The 19,032-nt window shown below is 37.7% G+C and overlaps 1 protein-coding gene across 1 annotated transcript in view; it reads left to right on the top strand.

The window, feature by feature from the left end:
- The window catches only part of LOC107699207 (1,4-alpha-glucan-branching enzyme-like), a 191,200-nt gene that overhangs the window by 69,671 nt on the left and 102,497 nt on the right, over positions 1 to 19,032 (top strand). Inside the window, exons 13-14 of the mRNA XM_016500404.1 lie at positions 15,314 to 15,429; positions 15,961 to 16,088. Coding sequence (XP_016355890.1) covers positions 15,314 to 15,429; positions 15,961 to 16,088 — 244 coding nt within the window. The remainder of the gene's footprint in view (positions 1 to 15,313; positions 15,430 to 15,960; positions 16,089 to 19,032) is intronic.

Here is a 19,032-nt window from a genome sequence, read left to right on the forward strand (position 1 = left end):
AAAATAAAAATTAATAAATGTTTATGCAGCCTATAAGTCTTGATTTAATGCCCATGGCGATTGTATCGTCTTTTATCACAATCTGCTCTGATGATCAATCAGTAACAGATGTGAGCTTGTTTTGGCATCAACACAGAAATTCTATGAGGGGCTGTTAAGCACCTAAAGTTAATTCCCTAGAAAGTAATGACATTATCCTTTCATTTTACAGCTCAGAAACCTGCAAATCCCTGATCAAGTACACATACATTTGAAACCAAACGAACAAAGCCCATGTATGACAGTCTACATCTAGCAGTGTGTGTTCTAATGTTAGCTGAACACGTCTCAGACATGCCCCATGAGAGCTACGATAATGAAAGACTGAGCGTATCAAAATGAGAATCGCTAACTGCAAAACATCATGTGTGTAAATGAACCGAAGAACAACAATTGGCGAAAATGGGTCTTAAATTTGCGGTAGCTCAAACTGCCCTTGTGTGTCACAGTATCAGAGATGTGTTTACAATCCTTTGCTCTGAACAGTTCGGGCTTCCATTCACACAGACACAATGTATGCGGCTTCACGGATGCCGCTCGACGCTCTGTTCTCCAAATCATTATTGTCATCGCAGTGGTAAGCTCTACAAAAGCGTACGCCACTTTAGCCCCTAGCTGGCTCTGACCCTAATGGCCCTCACGGTAAACCCGAACCTATTGATTGGTGCTCTCGCGGCACGTGATAATTAAGTTTCTCTTCTTCTTCTTCCACGGCTCTAAGCTCATCTCATCACACATTAAGAGACAGACCGGCCGCCTCCGTGGAGTCTATCAATGCCTTTTTGAACCCACATTTAATAAGCGCATGCCAAAAGCTGCTGCCGCCAATACATTATCCAGCATTAGTGTCAGATGGCGCAGAGATTCGGTAATAAGAGCCAAGCTGCAGTTTCATTACTTATTGAGTTTGTGCAGTTTTCAGAGGGACTCATTAGATGGGCCGCAGACATATGCCACAACCAGCAGCCATCTGAAGAGTCATTTGTAAAAGCCCGAAGGAACGCCCCAGTGTCATCGCCGGTTAATTTGTCTGTTTTTCTTGTTGACGTTTGTTTGGATGCATCTCGGTGTTGGGCTCTCTATTAATTCCTGCTTTTGAGAAGATGAATAGTGGAAGGGCTGTTCCTGGTGGCGACTGTGATGGCACAGCATTGTTTAATCAAGCAACTTTGAAACAGGCATTGGCGAATGTCGCAACAGATGCGCCATTGACATCGGTGGAAATTGCATGTGGTGTTTCTTGAAATGAGGGATTTTTTTTAGTAGAATCAAACAATCATTGTTGTCCGTTGGTTCAACATGACATGGGAATAAAGGACTTTCTTGGTGCGGGAACTTTTGAGAACAAATGGCTGGCTGGAAGAAAACAAGTCGAATAACTTTGCAATGTTTGACAGTGAATTTGACCTTGACACTCCAAGTTCCAGACAAAAAGCTCCCTTGAGAAGTGGGGCAGTGTGTCAGGTGAGGAATTGTCCTTCACAATCAACCGCAAACTAATTTGCTTCCATCTTTTTCACATATACAAGCAATCAACCCACTACTGCTGATCACTGTTGGTTGCTTAGACAAAATCCCATCTTTGTGATTTGTATTTCTTGGTCTATTAGAACCTAACTTTCACATGACTTTACATTTCACATAACATTTCGCATAACTTTAAAGTGCCCCTATTATGCCATTTTTAAGGTTCCTAATATTGTTTTGTGAGTCTACTACAATAGCATGCAAGTTAAAAAAATGGTTTCGTTTTCCCAAACTAAGCATTTAATCACCTCATTTTCCGACGATTCTCAAACAATTCGGTTGAAGCAGTTCTAAGATTCAGTCTCTTTAAACCCCTCCTTTCCGTGAGCCTCTGCTCAGATTGGTCAGATGGCCCAGTCTGTTGTGATTGGTCTACCACATACAATGAGCCTCATTTCCGAAATGAACGTACGACAGAAAATTGAGCAAAACTTGGAATTTATCAATATGGACGTTAGCTGTGGCTACGATCAAATCTCACGTCACGTCAAGTTTTCGAGTAAGTTGAAACTGTGTGCAGCATAGAGAATTGCGGAGAATTGTATAATGACAGCATTTTGTTCATTAGGGCCCGAGCACCGATGGTGTGAGGACCCTATTGGAATTGCTCCGTTTCTTATTATTATTCTTCTGCTTCTTCTTCTTCTTCTCTAAAGTGAATCGCATTTTTTAGGGCCTAAACATGCTCCAAAACTCATGAAACTTTGCACACACATCAGAACTGGCGAAAATTTACATCTGATATGTGTTTCAGAATTGGGCGTGGCAAAATGGCTCGATAGCGCCACCTATACAATTTCAACGAAGTGCCCCTCGAGCTACGTTTCACATACATATACGAAACTCGGTACACACATGTAACACACCGATACCTACAAAAAAGTCTTGTGGTTCAAAATCCGAAACCCAACAGGAAGTCCGTTATTTTGAATTTCCTGTATGATTTTTGGGCAGTTTTTGTCATTTTCAGGCCTCGTACCTTAACGAACTCCTCCTACAGTTTTAATCGAATCATCTTTAAATTTGCTGAGTGTAATTATAAGGCCTTTGCGATGCTAAATTGCGAAGATCTTGAGTTTTCGTCAAAGGGCGTGTCCCTGGCGGCCTGACAAAGTTTGATGTTTCGCCATAAAACAGGAAGTTGCTATAACTCAGGCAAGCAATGTCCGATCTGCCCCAAACTTCACACGTTTGATAGGAGTTCTGTCCTCAACACATATACATGCCCAAATTCAGTTATAGTCATAGCGCCACCTGCTGGACACAGGAAGTGTCATGGATAACACTGTTATGGACTCCTAGGAACATATTAAAAAGCGTCAACAAGTGTTAAATAGGCTGGCAACATGCTAGAAGCATGCTAAAACATGCTAGCAACACTTAGCTAAGTTTTCAAGCATGCTATTAATGCAGTGAAACAGAAAGTTACTGTAACTCATGCATACAATGTCCAATCTGCCTCAAACTTCACGTTTGATTAGAGTCCTGGCCTGAAGACATCTACATACTCATATTCGGCTACAGTCATAGCGCCACCAGCTGGCAGCAGGAAGATTGGCACATATAAATAACTTTGACATATTCCTCCTATATTTACCACTTTAAATCCATATTGCTCGCCGTTGACTGTTTTACTAAAGCCGCCCGCTGGCGGTGAGCCCGGGTGCGAGGGCCCGTTCATCGCTGCTTGCAGCTTTAATTATAACAAGTTTGATAAGAGTCCTGTCCTGAACACATCTACATGCCGCATTAGGTTATAGTAATAGCTCCACCTGCTGGCAACAGGAAGTGTCATGTTTAACACTGTTATGGACTCCTAGCAACATATTAAAAAGTGTCAGCAAGTGCTAAATAGACTGGCAACATGCTAGAAACATACTAAAACATGCTAGCAACACTTACCTAAGTGCTAAAGCATGCTATTAATGCAGTGAAACAGGAAGTTACTTTAATTCAGGCATGCAGTGTCAAATCTGCCCCAAAATTAACAAGCTTGATGAGAGTCCTGTCCTAAACACATCTACATGCCTGTATTCGAGTATAGTCATAGAGCCACCTGCTGGAAACAGGAAGTGGCATGTTTAACACTGTTATGGACTCCTAGCAACATATTAAAAAGTGTCAGCAAGTGTTAAATAGGCTGGCAACATGCTAGAAGCAGGTTAAAACATTTTAGCAACACTTAGCTAAGTGTTAAAGCATGCTATTAATTCAGTGAAACAGAAAGTTTCTATAACTCATGCATACAATGTCCAATCTGCCTCAAACTTCACATGTTTGATAAGAGTCCTGGCCTGAACACATCTTAAGGCTAATATTCAGTTATAATCATAGCGCCACCTGCTAGCAACAGGGCCCGGGTGCAAGGGCCCTTTCATCGCTGCTTGCAGCTTTAATTTTGATTATTTTCCTGACCGACAAGAAAAGCTTTTTTTTTTCTTGCTTTATATGCACAAATAGCAGCATAAACAACAGACCATGAAGATTCACTCATCGTCGCATCACCCACCTGCTGCACTTCTGTGAACCAGAGAAGAACAGAAAAGAAATAAAATAAATATGACTACACAAAACTATTTTTCTTAAATAATTAACAGATTAACAAAAGAAAAAAAAACTGTGCGACAAGTAGGCCACTTTCGTTTTTGTGACACTCTTAATGAATTTTATTTGTTTTCTTTATATCTTTGTTTTATCAAATTTAACTGATCGCGCAGGCACGTCCCACGCACACACACATTTGACATTTCAGCCATTAATTCAACTAAAATTCAGTCTACCAAACATAAAAGTTACACTGCTCAATTTAAAAGGTCCACTGTAAAATCAGCGTGCAGCGCCCAAACAAACATTTCTGCGCATATGAAGGAGGATTTTTTACGTGGATATTGGAACAAGTGTGAAGTAAAGCCTTGTTTACATCATGGATAATAGTTTAGCAACCAAATGTTACATGGCAAAAAATGGAAACATTTGGATGTCGAATGAGAGAGGCTTGTGAGCCCAATGCCGTTTAGTTTCATAAATTCATAAATTCGTTTTAGCTTGACGTTTGTATTCTGTTTATAATGAATCCCACTATGGCCTAATTTGTATTTTACTTTATAGTTTAATATAAAATTTTATAGCTACTAATTTTTCATTCTTGTTCTGTAATACCGTTAAATTTAAATTTTTTTTTTTTTTTGTGGATTAAGGAGAACTAAATAGGCTATATAGTGTTTGTAAATGTTTTGTTATATTTACTGGTATTTAATATACATATAAGTTAATGCCATAGTTTGCAATTGTAAGGTTAAAGGGTGTTTTTAGAGTAAAATCAATTTATCTTTCATGAGATTACTTCCTCTTTTTGGCCGGGTTACTTTTCTCCATGTCGTAAACTCTAGGGCGAGGCTTCTAACAAGCTAGTGTTTTTAGGGGCGTGATATTTAAATGACGATTGTTTTCTGCCACCACATTTATCAACATACGATCTTTTGTACGATGGGATTGGCGGCATACTAATGTTTCACGAATCACACGTGAACTCTGTCATAAGTTGATTTGTGCGCTCGGATCTGCGGTCATTTCTACGATAGATTGATAAATGAGGCCCAATGTGTGTCAGAAATAATGCGCCCATTGCCATAGTTCTTTATTGTTAATGCTCAATAGAAAATATAAACATCTATTTAACATACTTACAGTTTGAGATTCAGTGGAGCCAGCTGGTCCAAATAAAATGGGTACTGAGCCAACTTTCAAGAGCAAGCGTTTTGTGAATCCTGCATTGAACTCTTTGAGATTAGAGAAGCAGCCATCAATCAAATTGCATGTTTGGTGGCAGGGTCAAGTCGTTCGTGGCCGGCCAACATAGAATATACTGTAGGTGACATTATGCAAATGTGTTAGTGGTAGGGTGACCATACGGGCCATTTTTACGGGACACGTCCTTACCCGGATTTCTATATTGCCTAAAATATCCAGGTTTTGGCTGTTTGTGCTGTGCAGAGCGATCGTTGTATGACATCTGCGAGAGCTATAGAGAGCAGACGGCTCCTTATGCTTTTGAATTGCGCTCGCTATACTTTGATGTCATACAACAATCACACAAGTCTGCGTTGCGGCGCTTCAAGTCGAATGAACGCATAACATGTGCGCATATTTGCATCGCTTTGACCGTTCTCTGTAGATCCCACCTTCTCACGTGCCACGATTAGTCGATTATGTACAATGCCTGCACGTTATTGTTCGATCATTACCTTCAGCAAGTATGACAACAGGAAAACAGAGCCAAATACAGAAATCCTGGCCAGGACCTGTCCCGTAAAATGGGACATATGGCCTCCCTAGTTAGTGGGATTCGAATTACTAGCATCTCGTTTACACAACGTTCGGAGCCAATTCTTTCTTTTGGGAGACAGTGTAGCGTCTGGACCAATCAAACACACAATATATATTTTGTTAGCTATATTTAACAAATACTCTGTAACACCCCTCAGTTAACAAGCCATAAGACAGTTGACCCTGAGAGGTCAGCTAAATATCTACAGCGGATCTAAATATTTATAATTAATTATAACTAGTTATGATTAATTATTCATATTTCCCCATGAGCTGATTCGCTACAACAATAACTTTATTTATTGTGCACTTTAGGCTTTACAACTCATTTGCAGGTTGTTTGCATTCACATACAGCTACATTATGTGCTGCATGAAGGGCAGTATTCGAAATGGCATAATATGGGGCACTTTAAGCCTTTCTTGACCACAAACTTGACCTTGAGCCTCTATGTCCAAGTCAAAATGCCCCATTGAAAAGTGGGGTAGTGTGTCAGGTGGGGAATAGTCCTTCACAATCGACCTCAAAGTTGTTTCCATCAGTTTCACATATTCAAGAAATCAAGCCCCTACTGCTGAACGTTGTCCTTTCATTGTGATTTGTATTGCTTGGTCTATCAGAGCAGTCTATTAAAATTCATGATGATTGACAGAATAAGATGTATCCAGTTTCCATGTTTGCTTGTCTTCAACATGTAAAAGGCACCGCTTTCAATTGCAAAAGTCATGAAAACAAGGTGATTTCATGGAAACATCTGTTGCATGCTCCGTTTAGCTCTGTCATGCACCGTGTTTCTGTGGCATCTACAGGGAAATGCGAAAAGCCAGTGTTTGAGGTCTTAGCCCTTGTAGTGGAGATCTAACTAGCCCAGAGACATCCGCTGGGCCGCACTTTATGGCTTCCTGTGACTCCTCTAATAGGCTGTTTCAAAGAGCAGCAAGGACACCTTGTGAAGGCGAGTAAATTAATCCTCTGTGCCGCCACGACGCTCCACTCCACCAGGCTCCTGAAGGGCAGGCACACTTCCTCGGCCATCGCCGCCATCTGCCCTCTCTCTGGCGCTCGAGAGGCCTCAGATGTGTGACTTCAGTAGGCTCTTTCCATGCTTATCCATCCCTTCCTCCAGTCTCCTGCTGTATTGGCTCATTTGCATCCATTTTTCATCAGTCATCACCGGAATCCCTCTGCACATCAAACGGAGCCAGACCCGAGGCTAGCCGCTTTTGTGGTCTCACATTTCGATCGCGCATTACATTCACTGAGGCTTATTGCTCTTTTTTTTAATCTGGACTAAGAGGAATGCACAGGTTTAATGACTTTGTGGGGCACGCTTGGTATTCTGTGCAAATAGCGGCGAATTATACTCTGCCTTTGTGAAAGATTTCCAATGACAATGGTGGATAAGGTCCCGTGGTCGTGAAGCGGTTCCCCCTCCTTGAATATTCAATCCTCATCAGGACGCGTTGCATGTTCTCCCAACGCCTCTCAATGAGACTTAATAAACTTTCTATTGAGACAAATGGCGGATTTCACCAGAGGCACAGCTGGATATTGATGGAGAATGCTAATTCTGACAGTTCTGGACGAATTCCAGAGCGACAAAAAAATTACACGACGGTGGCACTTGTCACATCATTTTATCCAGGTGTTATCTATCTCTTCCCCAATAAACATTAATCTGCGCTGCTTGTCTTTTATTGAATGAGCGAAGAAGCCGTTTTGCCAATAGGACAGGCACAGCGTGTGAGATGCGTGAAATGAGGTGCCTCAGCCGTCGTTCGCCATCTCTCAGACTGTCAGATGCCATCGTTTCACCGCTGCGCCTTGTGTGAAATGACCTGTCAAGGTTGTAAATTTATTTGTTCTCATGCAGGTTGACTGTAATGTTGAGGATACGGGGATTTATACGTTTCTTCTTCCTGCGATCTTCCTTACACCTGAGACTTGGGTAGCAATATCAGGTAGAAGAAATGCAAATAAGGTCAGCCTACCCCCATTGAGAGATTATCCTCGGTTTTAGAGTATTCTTGTAGTGTTAATTCGTAACTGTCTGGGAACCAGTGCTTATGACAGATTTGGCATACTGTGCTGCAAGGTCATTTTATGTTTATCATCACACTTGTCTTTTTCCTGTCATTCTTTCCCCAAGGATGAATGTGATGTTGAGACAGATTATCAGTTATTTGGCTCTGAGGAAATGTCGCATGGCTTTTTTTTTTCTTGCGTTGAAGGGCTTGACTACCAATGCAAGTAATTGTGTTGAGACAGATTATCAGTTATTTGGCTCTGAGGAAATGTCGCATGGCTTTTTTTTTTTCTTGCGTTGAAGGGCTTGACTACCAATGCAAGTAATTTCATTGATATTCAACATATATGTTGTCATTGAGCGCTCATGGTAAATGGTAGTGATGTGGGGAAATTGTGACTCATAATCGAATAAAACAGCATTTTACCGTCCTTCCAGACACCCTTGAAGTCGTATGTAATCTGGTTAAGGGGAAAACTGGCCCGTTTGTCAATTTGTAGCCATAGTGTTGCCGGTAAGTCACTCCTTAACCTCAGCGTTACTGCTGGTCTCAAGTAAATTTTTGTGGTCTGTGGGATGTCAGTGCTGTGGCAACTGCAGTTTACAGTATGGTGTTCTCACCATGTTAGCCCTTTAAGTCATATGTATCATATTTAATGCATGGGTTTGTATGGCTTCAATATCATAAACAAGATAAATACTTTCCCAAGAAAGTGTATATAGTATGTGATCTATTCCATGTCTTCTGCCCCCCAGTGGATTACCCATGCTCTTCAGAAATATTATAATTTCTGAAATGGTTGGCTCCTATTTTTTTAAGAAGATACATCTTTGGTAATTTAAGCAACTTGTTTTAATTGTCATTGCTTTTTCAAAATGAAAATGTACTAAATTTAAGCTGCTTATTTTTGATAATATTTCATTCATTATATGTAGAAAAGTTATGTTTAAAATGTATCAAATATGAAACGGCAAGCATTTGATGTATTCATTTTTAATCATCATTGTACTTTGCTGTGGTTTGTTCACCATAATACATGTTTATCACCAAATAATTTAATCAAATTATGCCATTTTATTATGGTTTATACATAACAGTTCCCTATCTAAATATAATACATTTATAACGTATATTTATTTACTTTTTTTATTAATTTAATTACTCACTTTTCACTTATTTCATAATTGTTATATAATTTTTATATTTTTCTGATTTTTATTATATATTATATAAACATGTTATTATTATTTATTTTACTCATTTTGTATAAATGTTCAATAGACAAATCACTAGTTTTTTTTTTTTAGAACTAACTTTTATGTCAGACTTTACAGTGCTTTCTGTATAATTATTAATTGTTAATTCATGTTCATTCATTAAACAGTAATATTAAATTATGCAATTTAAAATGTTTAAATTTACTATTATATGTATAAACTATTAACCAAAATGTTGCCAAGTATGAAATTTAACTCATAATGTACCACATACCAACCACACATAATCTCATTGCTTCATTAATATAAAACAATGGTAGTACTTTATTTTAAGGACCAATTCTCACTTAACTGGCATGCATATTGCAAACATACTGGCTGTTTATTAAATACTTATTAATGCTTTATTATGCGTGACCATATTTTAGATCCCTTAATCCTTCCCCATACCTACACTTAAAAACTACCTTACTAACCATTATTAAGCAACATATTAGGAGTTTATTGAGGCTAAGTCGCAATTAAGATTTAGTTAACAGTGAGAATTGGACCTTAAAATAAAGTGTCCAAAATAGCTACTAAAATTAAATGCGGCCCTTGAGGCTAAAAGGACCCTGTGGCCCGTGAGCTTTCCAAAGCCAAGTAGCCCTGCTTTACCATCACAGACCATCACACCTGACAAAAGCTTTGTACTCACTGCACTCCTGACAGGACTTGCCCATAAGGAATAACAGCCATTATTTTGGCTTTAATGTGCAGGTATGGCTTTGTCATGGCTTTACCTCAGTCCCACGATAACACATTGTGTGTTTGGCCTCTGCGTCATGTGTTGATCACAGTATAATCTATTTATCGCCCACAGCCCTGCGTGACCGCCCATGTCGCACGCTTATCAGATTACCACAGCCCCCTAGTATTGGGAGAGGCAACCCGGAGTTGCAAACTTGCCATTATCAACTTTATGAAATGGCACGGATATCTACATCAGCATTTTCCCCTGTGGCTTGGAAAACTACAATCTACCCCGTCGCTGATTCACTCCTCATGCAGAACCAATTGCGAACTGCTCAGTCCTGGAAGAAGCTTTGGGGGATTTGCGCCTGGCCGACAGGGACTTATATCCATATATTTGATTTAGCATACATGAATGTTGCTGCCTAGATCAGCACAGCGCTGAATGCATCAAGCCGAAGCACGGAATGACTCCAAATGAAGGCTGTAGCTCCTTATACCACGCTAATTTTATCAGACATCTCCACAGTTCTGCAGACTTGCTTGTGTGAGGAGATTCATAAGTTATTCTGAATAGCTTCAAGTTCCAGTGTGAGTGTCAAAAGATGGTTCATTTCCATATTTTCTCATTTTCTGCTACCTAGGCCTCTTGTCATTGTTGTAGAAGTTTAGAAGAGACGAATCGAGGTTGAAGAGAGTTCATTCGCACATCCCTGCCATCGAATACAGTTTAAGATGTAGGATTAGCACTAGCCCGTCTCCGTTGGGGCCGCTCGAATCATTCTGGCCAGAACCGGCTGCATCATAAGTGTCATATTGTCCTTCTTCTGACAATAACATTAAGGATGCCGTAGTGTGAATCGGAGCGCTTGGCATTTATAAAACTCTAGGCGAGATGATGGTGTTCTTTCGCGCTCTTTAATTTGGCTTCACACGGTTGAGGTGCTTTACCTTGTTCCATGTGTGCTTCGCACGGTGCCAGAGGACCCCCGTGCTCGCATTTTAACAAAGTTTCTATGGCAACGTGGCCATTACTCCAAGTTGTTGAGGATGCTCAGCTGGAGGGGGCTGGTCACAAGTGCCTACACATATCATCCAAACACCGGGATACAGACATACTTTAGGGATGAGTTGATTCCAATTTCTCATCCTGACGGTTAATTTATGCTCATAGCTGCATGCAGCAGGAATCTGATTGGGGTACACGATGAGGAGATAGAGCGCATTGATATTCATTTCTAGGTTTCAAACATGGATGGAGAGAGTCACACTTGCAGGTACAGCTTTTCAAAAATATACGTGGGGAAAACATCTGCATAGATTAAAATGCTATTGGAGGCAGGAGTTCGCAGCCTTTTGGGTTGTGGTGGATTTTTAAAGTATCTAAATTCTTGGGACCCTACATACCATCACTGACATACACTGTCTGTTCTTAAAGGGATGGTTCAATTACTTCATGATTTACTCACTCTCAAACCATCCTAGGTATATATGAATTTTTTTTTTTTTTAGACAAATACAATCTGAGTTATATGAAAAAATGTCCTGGCTCTTCCAAGCTTTATAATGGCAGTGAATAGTGGTCAAGATTTTGAAGCCTAATAAAGTGCATAAATCCATCATAAAAAGTGCTCCACACGGCTCCGAGGGGTTAATAAGGGCCTTATGAAGTGAATCGATGCATTTGTGTAAGAGTAATATCCATATTTAAATCTTTATAAACCGTAATCTCTAGCTTCCGCTAACTGTCGTACACGCGTTCACGAGAGAGTGGCCTTCCAGTGGATGACGTAGGATGAAGGCGGAGCATAAGCTCCGGTGAGAATATGCTAGTCTTGCGAGAACCAAGTTTTGTTTCAAGCTAAGGAAGGTCTCTTCTTGGCTTATATCGAAATCCTCAGACACTTTTCTTTATAAATCCTCGTTTTGTACTTCTAATTCAAGATCGGTGTTTTGTTTTGCGCTCTCCTCTGCGCTGTACTAAAAACGGAAAAGTTTTTCCTTTGGTTTTTTGAAAAGTTCCGCGACAGTATTATCAAAACGATTCCTTTCACATGGATCCGCGAGTATGACTAAAAACACTGTATTATGCATGCCAGGCCAGTAGTTGGCAATGTCACTTTGTAAAAAAAGAAACAATACGCACATACACACTTATTGACTGAACATTTAAAATGTATGCACATGATGTCACCGTTTTCCAAAATGTAAGTTTTTGTAGTCTAACAGAGATGATAGCATTAACATTTTCAAAAACTTGCACTTTGAAACCAATTTTTAAAAGTTTGCGTTTTCAGACTCCCAAAATGCAATTGGCATGTAAATCAATCGCCAAGAAACATAAAAGGTTTCATTAAAAAAATGGTGTTGTGTAAAAACCCACTGAATGGGGAAAATTCGTTCATCCTCATGCAAAATTCTCGATCTGCAGATTCTTGTTGAAATGACTGGATTTGGATGTTTAGTCATACTGTAAAACATGTATCAACTCGCTGTTATGTAAAATTCGGATTGGAATTTGATATTGATTTGCGGTGTCGGATCAGAGTTAGTATTGTAAACTAAAACTAAAACCGTACTTGGAATAGAATAAATGTTAACTGAAATTTAAATAAATAAATAAATAAGTTTTAGCTAGTTGACAAGGCAACATTTCTTATTTATTAAGTTGTACTAAAAGAAGTGCAAGTACTAAAACTAAAACTGAAATAAAAATATAATAATACAAATGATTAATAAAAAATACTAACATTTTAACTAAAATTAAAATGAAAAAGGAAATTCTAAAAAAAAATCATAATATTAAACTAAAATCGTATATCATTATGAATGAATGAATGAATGAATGATGCATTTATATAGCGCTTTACTGTGTATTGTTGTACACCCAAAGCGCTTTACAATCATGTGGGGGGGTCTCTCCTCAACCACCACCAGTGTGCAGCATCCACTTGGATGATGCGACGGCAGCCACAGGACAGCAGCGCCAGTGCGCTCACCACACACCAGCTACAGGTGGAGAGGAGAGAAAGTCATAGAGCCAATCAAGTGGATGGGGATTATTAGGAGGCCATGATTGACAAGGGCCAGGGGGGCAATTTGGCCAGGACACCGGGGTTACACCCCTACTTACACCCCTACATTAATACACTCTGTCTGGTTTATGAACATTTGAAATGGAATGGATTTTTCAATAATAATAAAAAAAAACATCAGCTAAGAGATTAGTGAATTTTTGTATTTTTTATTGCAATTATGCACATTTTATTTAGGTAATAAGCCGGTTATGAGCTGAATAGTGGCTGAACAAGGGGTTCTGAAAATGAACTCGATCTTCCCATCTCTAGTCTTAATGCAAACAAACGATTCCAGGAATTATAGTCACTCACTCAAATTTCCCTTTTTGTGACATAATATTTGAATATTCTGTTGGCGCCTCCAAATTTAAGAACCTCCTTACTAGGAGAGACATATTAAGAGGAAAAAGTCACATTCTAAGCTGAAATAGTGTGTATGCTGCTGTATCATGAGCGTAGCTGTGATCGATGCTCGCTGCACTATCAGGAGGTTTCTTTCACTCCGTATCATGTGAAATCCTAACTCTGTGAATGCAGTACTACTGCACTTCCAGGCAGCGCTGAGTTCTCGCCATCTGGGAAGCAACACATCCCAGAATGTGATGATGTCAGCTGGATTAATTATATTGCCTGGTGCCTGAGAACCTGGAGCCACAACTCAGGTCTTCCTGAAAGTTTGGTGCACAGCGTCACTGTGTAACTGGAACTGTTCCTTTGATTATTGTAAACTGAATTATGGTCTTATTAAAAAGTTTAGGATATTTTAGGAGTAACAATTTAAAACTGGGATACCCCTTGATGAGCAGAGAGACAGAGCAGAACATATTGTACAAATCAGAGTACTGCGTTTTAAGCCTGGCTTATAATAACATGCATTAATTTCCATATTAATGTATTTATATACAGTACTTTATGGTGCTGCATTGCAAAGCCATTAAAATAATCCTTATTGATGTTTAGATTCATTAAACTGCATGATACCAAATGCATTGCAGGAGGTACAATGAAACATTTAGCTGAACTTTAAGCTTTTGCTGAGGTTAATTTAATATTGTATTTTGGTTTAACGCATATTTACATTTCATCAAACAGTAATAATTGGCGGACCCCTGGGGTACGGTTGCGGACTCCTGCTGAAGAACCTTGCTTTAAAATAATGTTCACTCAGGAGTCATAAGCAAACATGCTTAACAGTTCAGAAGTTCATATTAAAATATATTAATTAAATATGTGAATAACTAATGATCTGCTATGAATTATATACTGTAAGCAGATTTTTCAGTTTTCTAGAATATGACAAAAATTCTTAATTGTGTTTGCCTTTGTAAAAATCACTGCCACAATGCTAAGGAATATTGCCATGCAGCAGCCTGGGCATTCTAGGTGTTTGCTATTGGGTTACTAATCAAAATTATTATTTTTAATAAAATAAACGTATGTTTAAAAGTCGGGGGTCAGTAAGACATATAAGTAAAATATGCATAACCGTAAAGACATTTATAATGTTACAAAAAATTATCTTCGAAAAAATCAACAATCAACAAATCTTGAAAAAATAAAAAAAATAAAAATTTCCACAAAAATATTAAGCAAAATGGTTTTTAACATTGATAACACAATGTAAAAAAAAATTGTTTTACTTAATTTTTGTACGTTTCTTCTTTAATTCTATGGTGCTAAGTATTATTGTACTATTATTTTCATGTAGCATCAATATTTTGGTAAATATTTAGGTCAGTTAAATTTTAGAACTTTTATTATTAATTATGAAACATTGGTTTAGTTACAGATATGTTTTTGTACTCATTTAGTTTTTTTTTTTAAGATATTTTGCTTTTGCAAGGATGGGAACATTCTAGAAGTTTTTGTAACATTCTGTAATATTCTAGTGCTTTCTGGAACATTCCAGAACATTGTGCGACTAGTCATAAAAGACTAAAATCATCTAATTTTTTGACGACTCACTTTTGCTAACTGTTTATGTTAAACTGTTGTTGTTAGCTCAGTATTATTAATGCACAATGAGTAATAAAAGATTAGCTTGTATAAGTTGTCAACATCTTTTTTTTTATTTTTTATTTTTTTAAGTTTTCATTAGCACCGTCAATGATACACAAAACATAATGTGATATATTATGAACTTAATAAAGAAACATGTTTCACTGAGTAATAATAAGAAATAGTTATTGAGCAGTATATTAGCATATTCCAAATAAATAAATTTAATGAGATAGCCGCACAATTTGAAGTATCATTCATTTCTATAGTGCAAAATGTTTCAGCAATGACTCACATAATAGATATATCCCTGTCAGAGTTGCATAATAACTGTTTATGTTTGTGTGTGTGTGTGTGTGTGTGTGTGTAGCTGGGAGGTGTTGCGATTTCTCCTGTCAAACCTGCGCTGGTGGATGGAGGAGTACAGATTTGATGGATTCAGGTTTGATGGAGTGACGTCTATGCTCTACCATCATCACGGGATCGGTATGTCCATGGAAAATTAAGCACGTAATGTTCTTTACTTAGAATTACTCTACATTAATAACATTCTTCCCCTGTAAATGTCACAGGCTCTTATTGTAGAACAGGTAGAAAAGCGTATTGGAAGAGCAACCATTCCAAGGGCAGTTTCAGTAGACTGCGAGCATGTTACGTAAACTCTCATAAATGAACGGAATTAAGCAGGAAAAGCATGTGATACAAGTTCTTTCAAGCAGGAAATTAATTACACAAGTAGTGCGGCAAAGGTTATCCTGGCATTTTTCTCTTTTCTTTTTAATTTTGTACCAGTGATGCTGCTAATGATTTTCGGTAGGTTTTCAAAGATCGCTTTGAATAAATCCTACTTTGTTTTAATGAAACATGACATTAGATTCACAAAAAAAGGGTTATTGCGAGTTGGTTTCTTCGTAGCTCTTTTTAAAATGAGTTTTGTGTAATTGCTAATTAATTTTTATTAAAATGTAACCATCAGAGGTGGAATCTGATTTCATTTACATGTTCCCTGATGCTCAGGATCAGGATTTTCCGGGGATTATACTGAATACTTTGGTCTCCATGTAGATGAGGACTCTCTTGTCTACCTCATGTTGGCAAACCATATTTTGCACACCCTCTATCAGGACTGCATCACTATTGCAGAGGTAAGCTATATGTTGTTTTCTGAAATGCACTGAACGTAGAAGCTCTCGGCAGCATGAAGAGTATTTCTGAAATGTTAGCTCAGCAGTTCTTGAACTAAATTGCTCCTGATCTTATTCTGCTGCTTTGAGATGACAGTAATATAACATTAATGTCGTAGTTCCCATCAGCCATGGCTTATACTGCAACAATATGACTGTTTTCAAACAGGTTTCCCAGAAATTCCGTATAAGACTTGAGCTCTGTTTCAAATTTTGTGAAACATGCAATAGCTTTGTGAGAAAAAGACAATATTCTATTCTATTCTATTCTATTCTATTATATTATATTATATTAGTCATATACACATTCACTACCATTAAAAAGTCTGAGGTTGGTAATTTTTTTTAAGGTTGGTAATTTTTTTTTAATTTAATTTATTTATTTTTTTATTTTTTTAATTAATTAATTATTATTATTTTTTATTTTTTATTTTTAGTGCAGAGCATGACGTTATTAGTTTTGGATTGGGTCCTGTATTCGCACTGCTATTTTTTTAATTAATTAATTATTATTATTATTATTTTATTTTTTTTTTATAAAAAAGATCTTATGCACACCAAGGCTGTATTTATTTGCATTATTTGCATTATTACAAATGAAACATTATTACAATTTAAAATAACTTTTCCATTTTAATATATATTTATAATGCAATTTATTCCTGTAATGTAAAGCTGAATTTTCAGCATCATTACTCCAGTCTTCAGTGTCATATGATCCTTCAGAAATCATTCTAAAATGCTGATATATTGCTCAAGAAACAGTTTTTCTATTAATATCAATGTTGAAAACAGTATATGATCAGTATTTATTTGAAATATACTGTATACGGTTTTTATAAATTCTTTACTTTCACTTTTGATTAGTTGCATCCTTGCTGAATAAAATTATTATTTCTTCCAAAAATGAAAGGAGAGAAAAAAAAACATTACTGATCTCAACCTTTTGAAGGGTTTTGAAGTCCCTGTATAAATCATTTATTTGTATGTTTTATACAATATTTTAATATCAATAGATTACTATTAAAATAATATGTATTATTACATTAGAGGAAACAACATATACATTCATGAAGTATAATTACATTTAAATTTAAAATCATTGTGAATTTTTGTTTGCAACCTTTTTTACTTCAATAAATTGACATACTTTAAAATTTCGATTAACAAAAAAAAAATAGGAAATTGATTGGATATTAAAAAGTGACGATTAACTACCAGATATCATTTATGTGCATAATCAATTCTGAAATATCAAGTGTTAACAACACTAGTGCAATGGTAATAGTAATGTACATGTTAATGTTAATGTATTTGGTCTTGGCGGAATAGATCTGCTACGCTGCTGCTGCAAGTACCGAGACTTGCTACTGCCATCCACAACATGCTACTGTGAGCATGTAAGAAATATTGCTGCTGCAAGTATAACATACATGATATAACCCCCATATAGCATACATGAATCACCTCGTAGCAGATCTATACAGGTGGGACTGGGGAAGGTGAAGGGTTTCTGAAGTAAGCTGCAACTGCTACAGCAAGCACTAGTCATATATTTGAATGTTGAGCAGCGAGCTCATTGGCTACCGATACAGGAGAGAACCAATCAGCTGGGCCATGTGATAATGATGTCATTAGGTCAGATTGAGTTAGACCTATCGGACTGCGCCATCTAGAGTTTCATGCCAGAACTCTGTATTTGAAATTGTGGTGTGTACATTTTTAGGTGAACTGTTCCTTTAAGTAAAAAGGTGTCTCACTTTCTGTACTGGCTACTCTCTTCAGAATATGCAGCAGGATCATCCGAAATGACCATAATACCTTTAGTCATGGCTCGATGACCTTAATCTTGTCAACAGCGACACTGTATCCCAACTCCACAAAGACAGAATTAACCTTCCGAGTCAACGGGACACAGTGCATTAAATGAGTACTCAGTGGCTCTGTCTAAAGCCATGATTAATGAGACCACTTACTTTTTACTTACTTTGTTCAGTGTTTTGTAATTAGTGGACAGCGCCCACCAGAGATATCATCTAATTCTCTTTTATGAGCTCCATTGATAGAGCTGGACTGTGAATGCTTAAGTTTGCTTACATTGCAGGAAACAATTAAATAGCATAAAAAGAGACTACAAATATAACAAAAACTAAGACCACAGCTACTTTTTGTATTCAGTGGTTAATTCAATTTTGCACAGCGCTGCATATTATGTGATACCCTGCAGAAAAGACTAGCATGGCTGGAGACCACTGCTAATCTAGTCAACAAAATTAGTGGCAAAAATTGATGAGTTTTTTTAATTTTGTCAGCAATAACACATTTGGCTGGTCATGTGATCCCAACATGTCGGCCCCCATGAGGCGACCCACTCTGTGAATATAAATAAATTAACTTTTATTAGGAGGCCAGATATGACTGGAGTCATCATTACATTTGATTTTCTCATTACAGTAGACATTACAAGTTCCACTCCTCCAGTAATTTGAAGAGTGCAAACGGTAGTAAATCGCATTGCGTGATTAATTTTAATACTTTCCTCCCATAAATGTTGCATCTGAAAGGGAAACTTCTGCAAATGCATATTCAATAAGGTCAGGCGCAAAAATAATTGTCCACGCCTTTTCAGTGCTAATTCTTCACTGCGCATCTTTAGTAAATCCTGACTGTACTATTTTAACGCCAAAAGACGGTTTGCGCATTGTCGGCCCCCATGAGGCGACCCACTCTGTGAATATAAATAAATTAACTTTTATTAGGAGGCCAGATATGACTGGAGTCATCATTACATTTGATTTTCTCATTACAGTAGACATTACAAGTTCCACTCCTTTTATATAAATATGTGTGTGTGTGTGTGTGGGTGTGTGTGTGTGTGTGTGTGTGTTTGTGTGTGTAAAATGTT

Source organism: Sinocyclocheilus anshuiensis, unplaced genomic scaffold (genome assembly GCF_001515605.1).
Source record: "Sinocyclocheilus anshuiensis isolate Anshui unplaced genomic scaffold, SAMN03320099.WGS_v1.1 scaffold242, whole genome shotgun sequence".
In the NCBI taxonomy this organism is placed as follows: Eukaryota; Metazoa; Chordata; class Actinopteri; order Cypriniformes; family Cyprinidae; genus Sinocyclocheilus; species Sinocyclocheilus anshuiensis.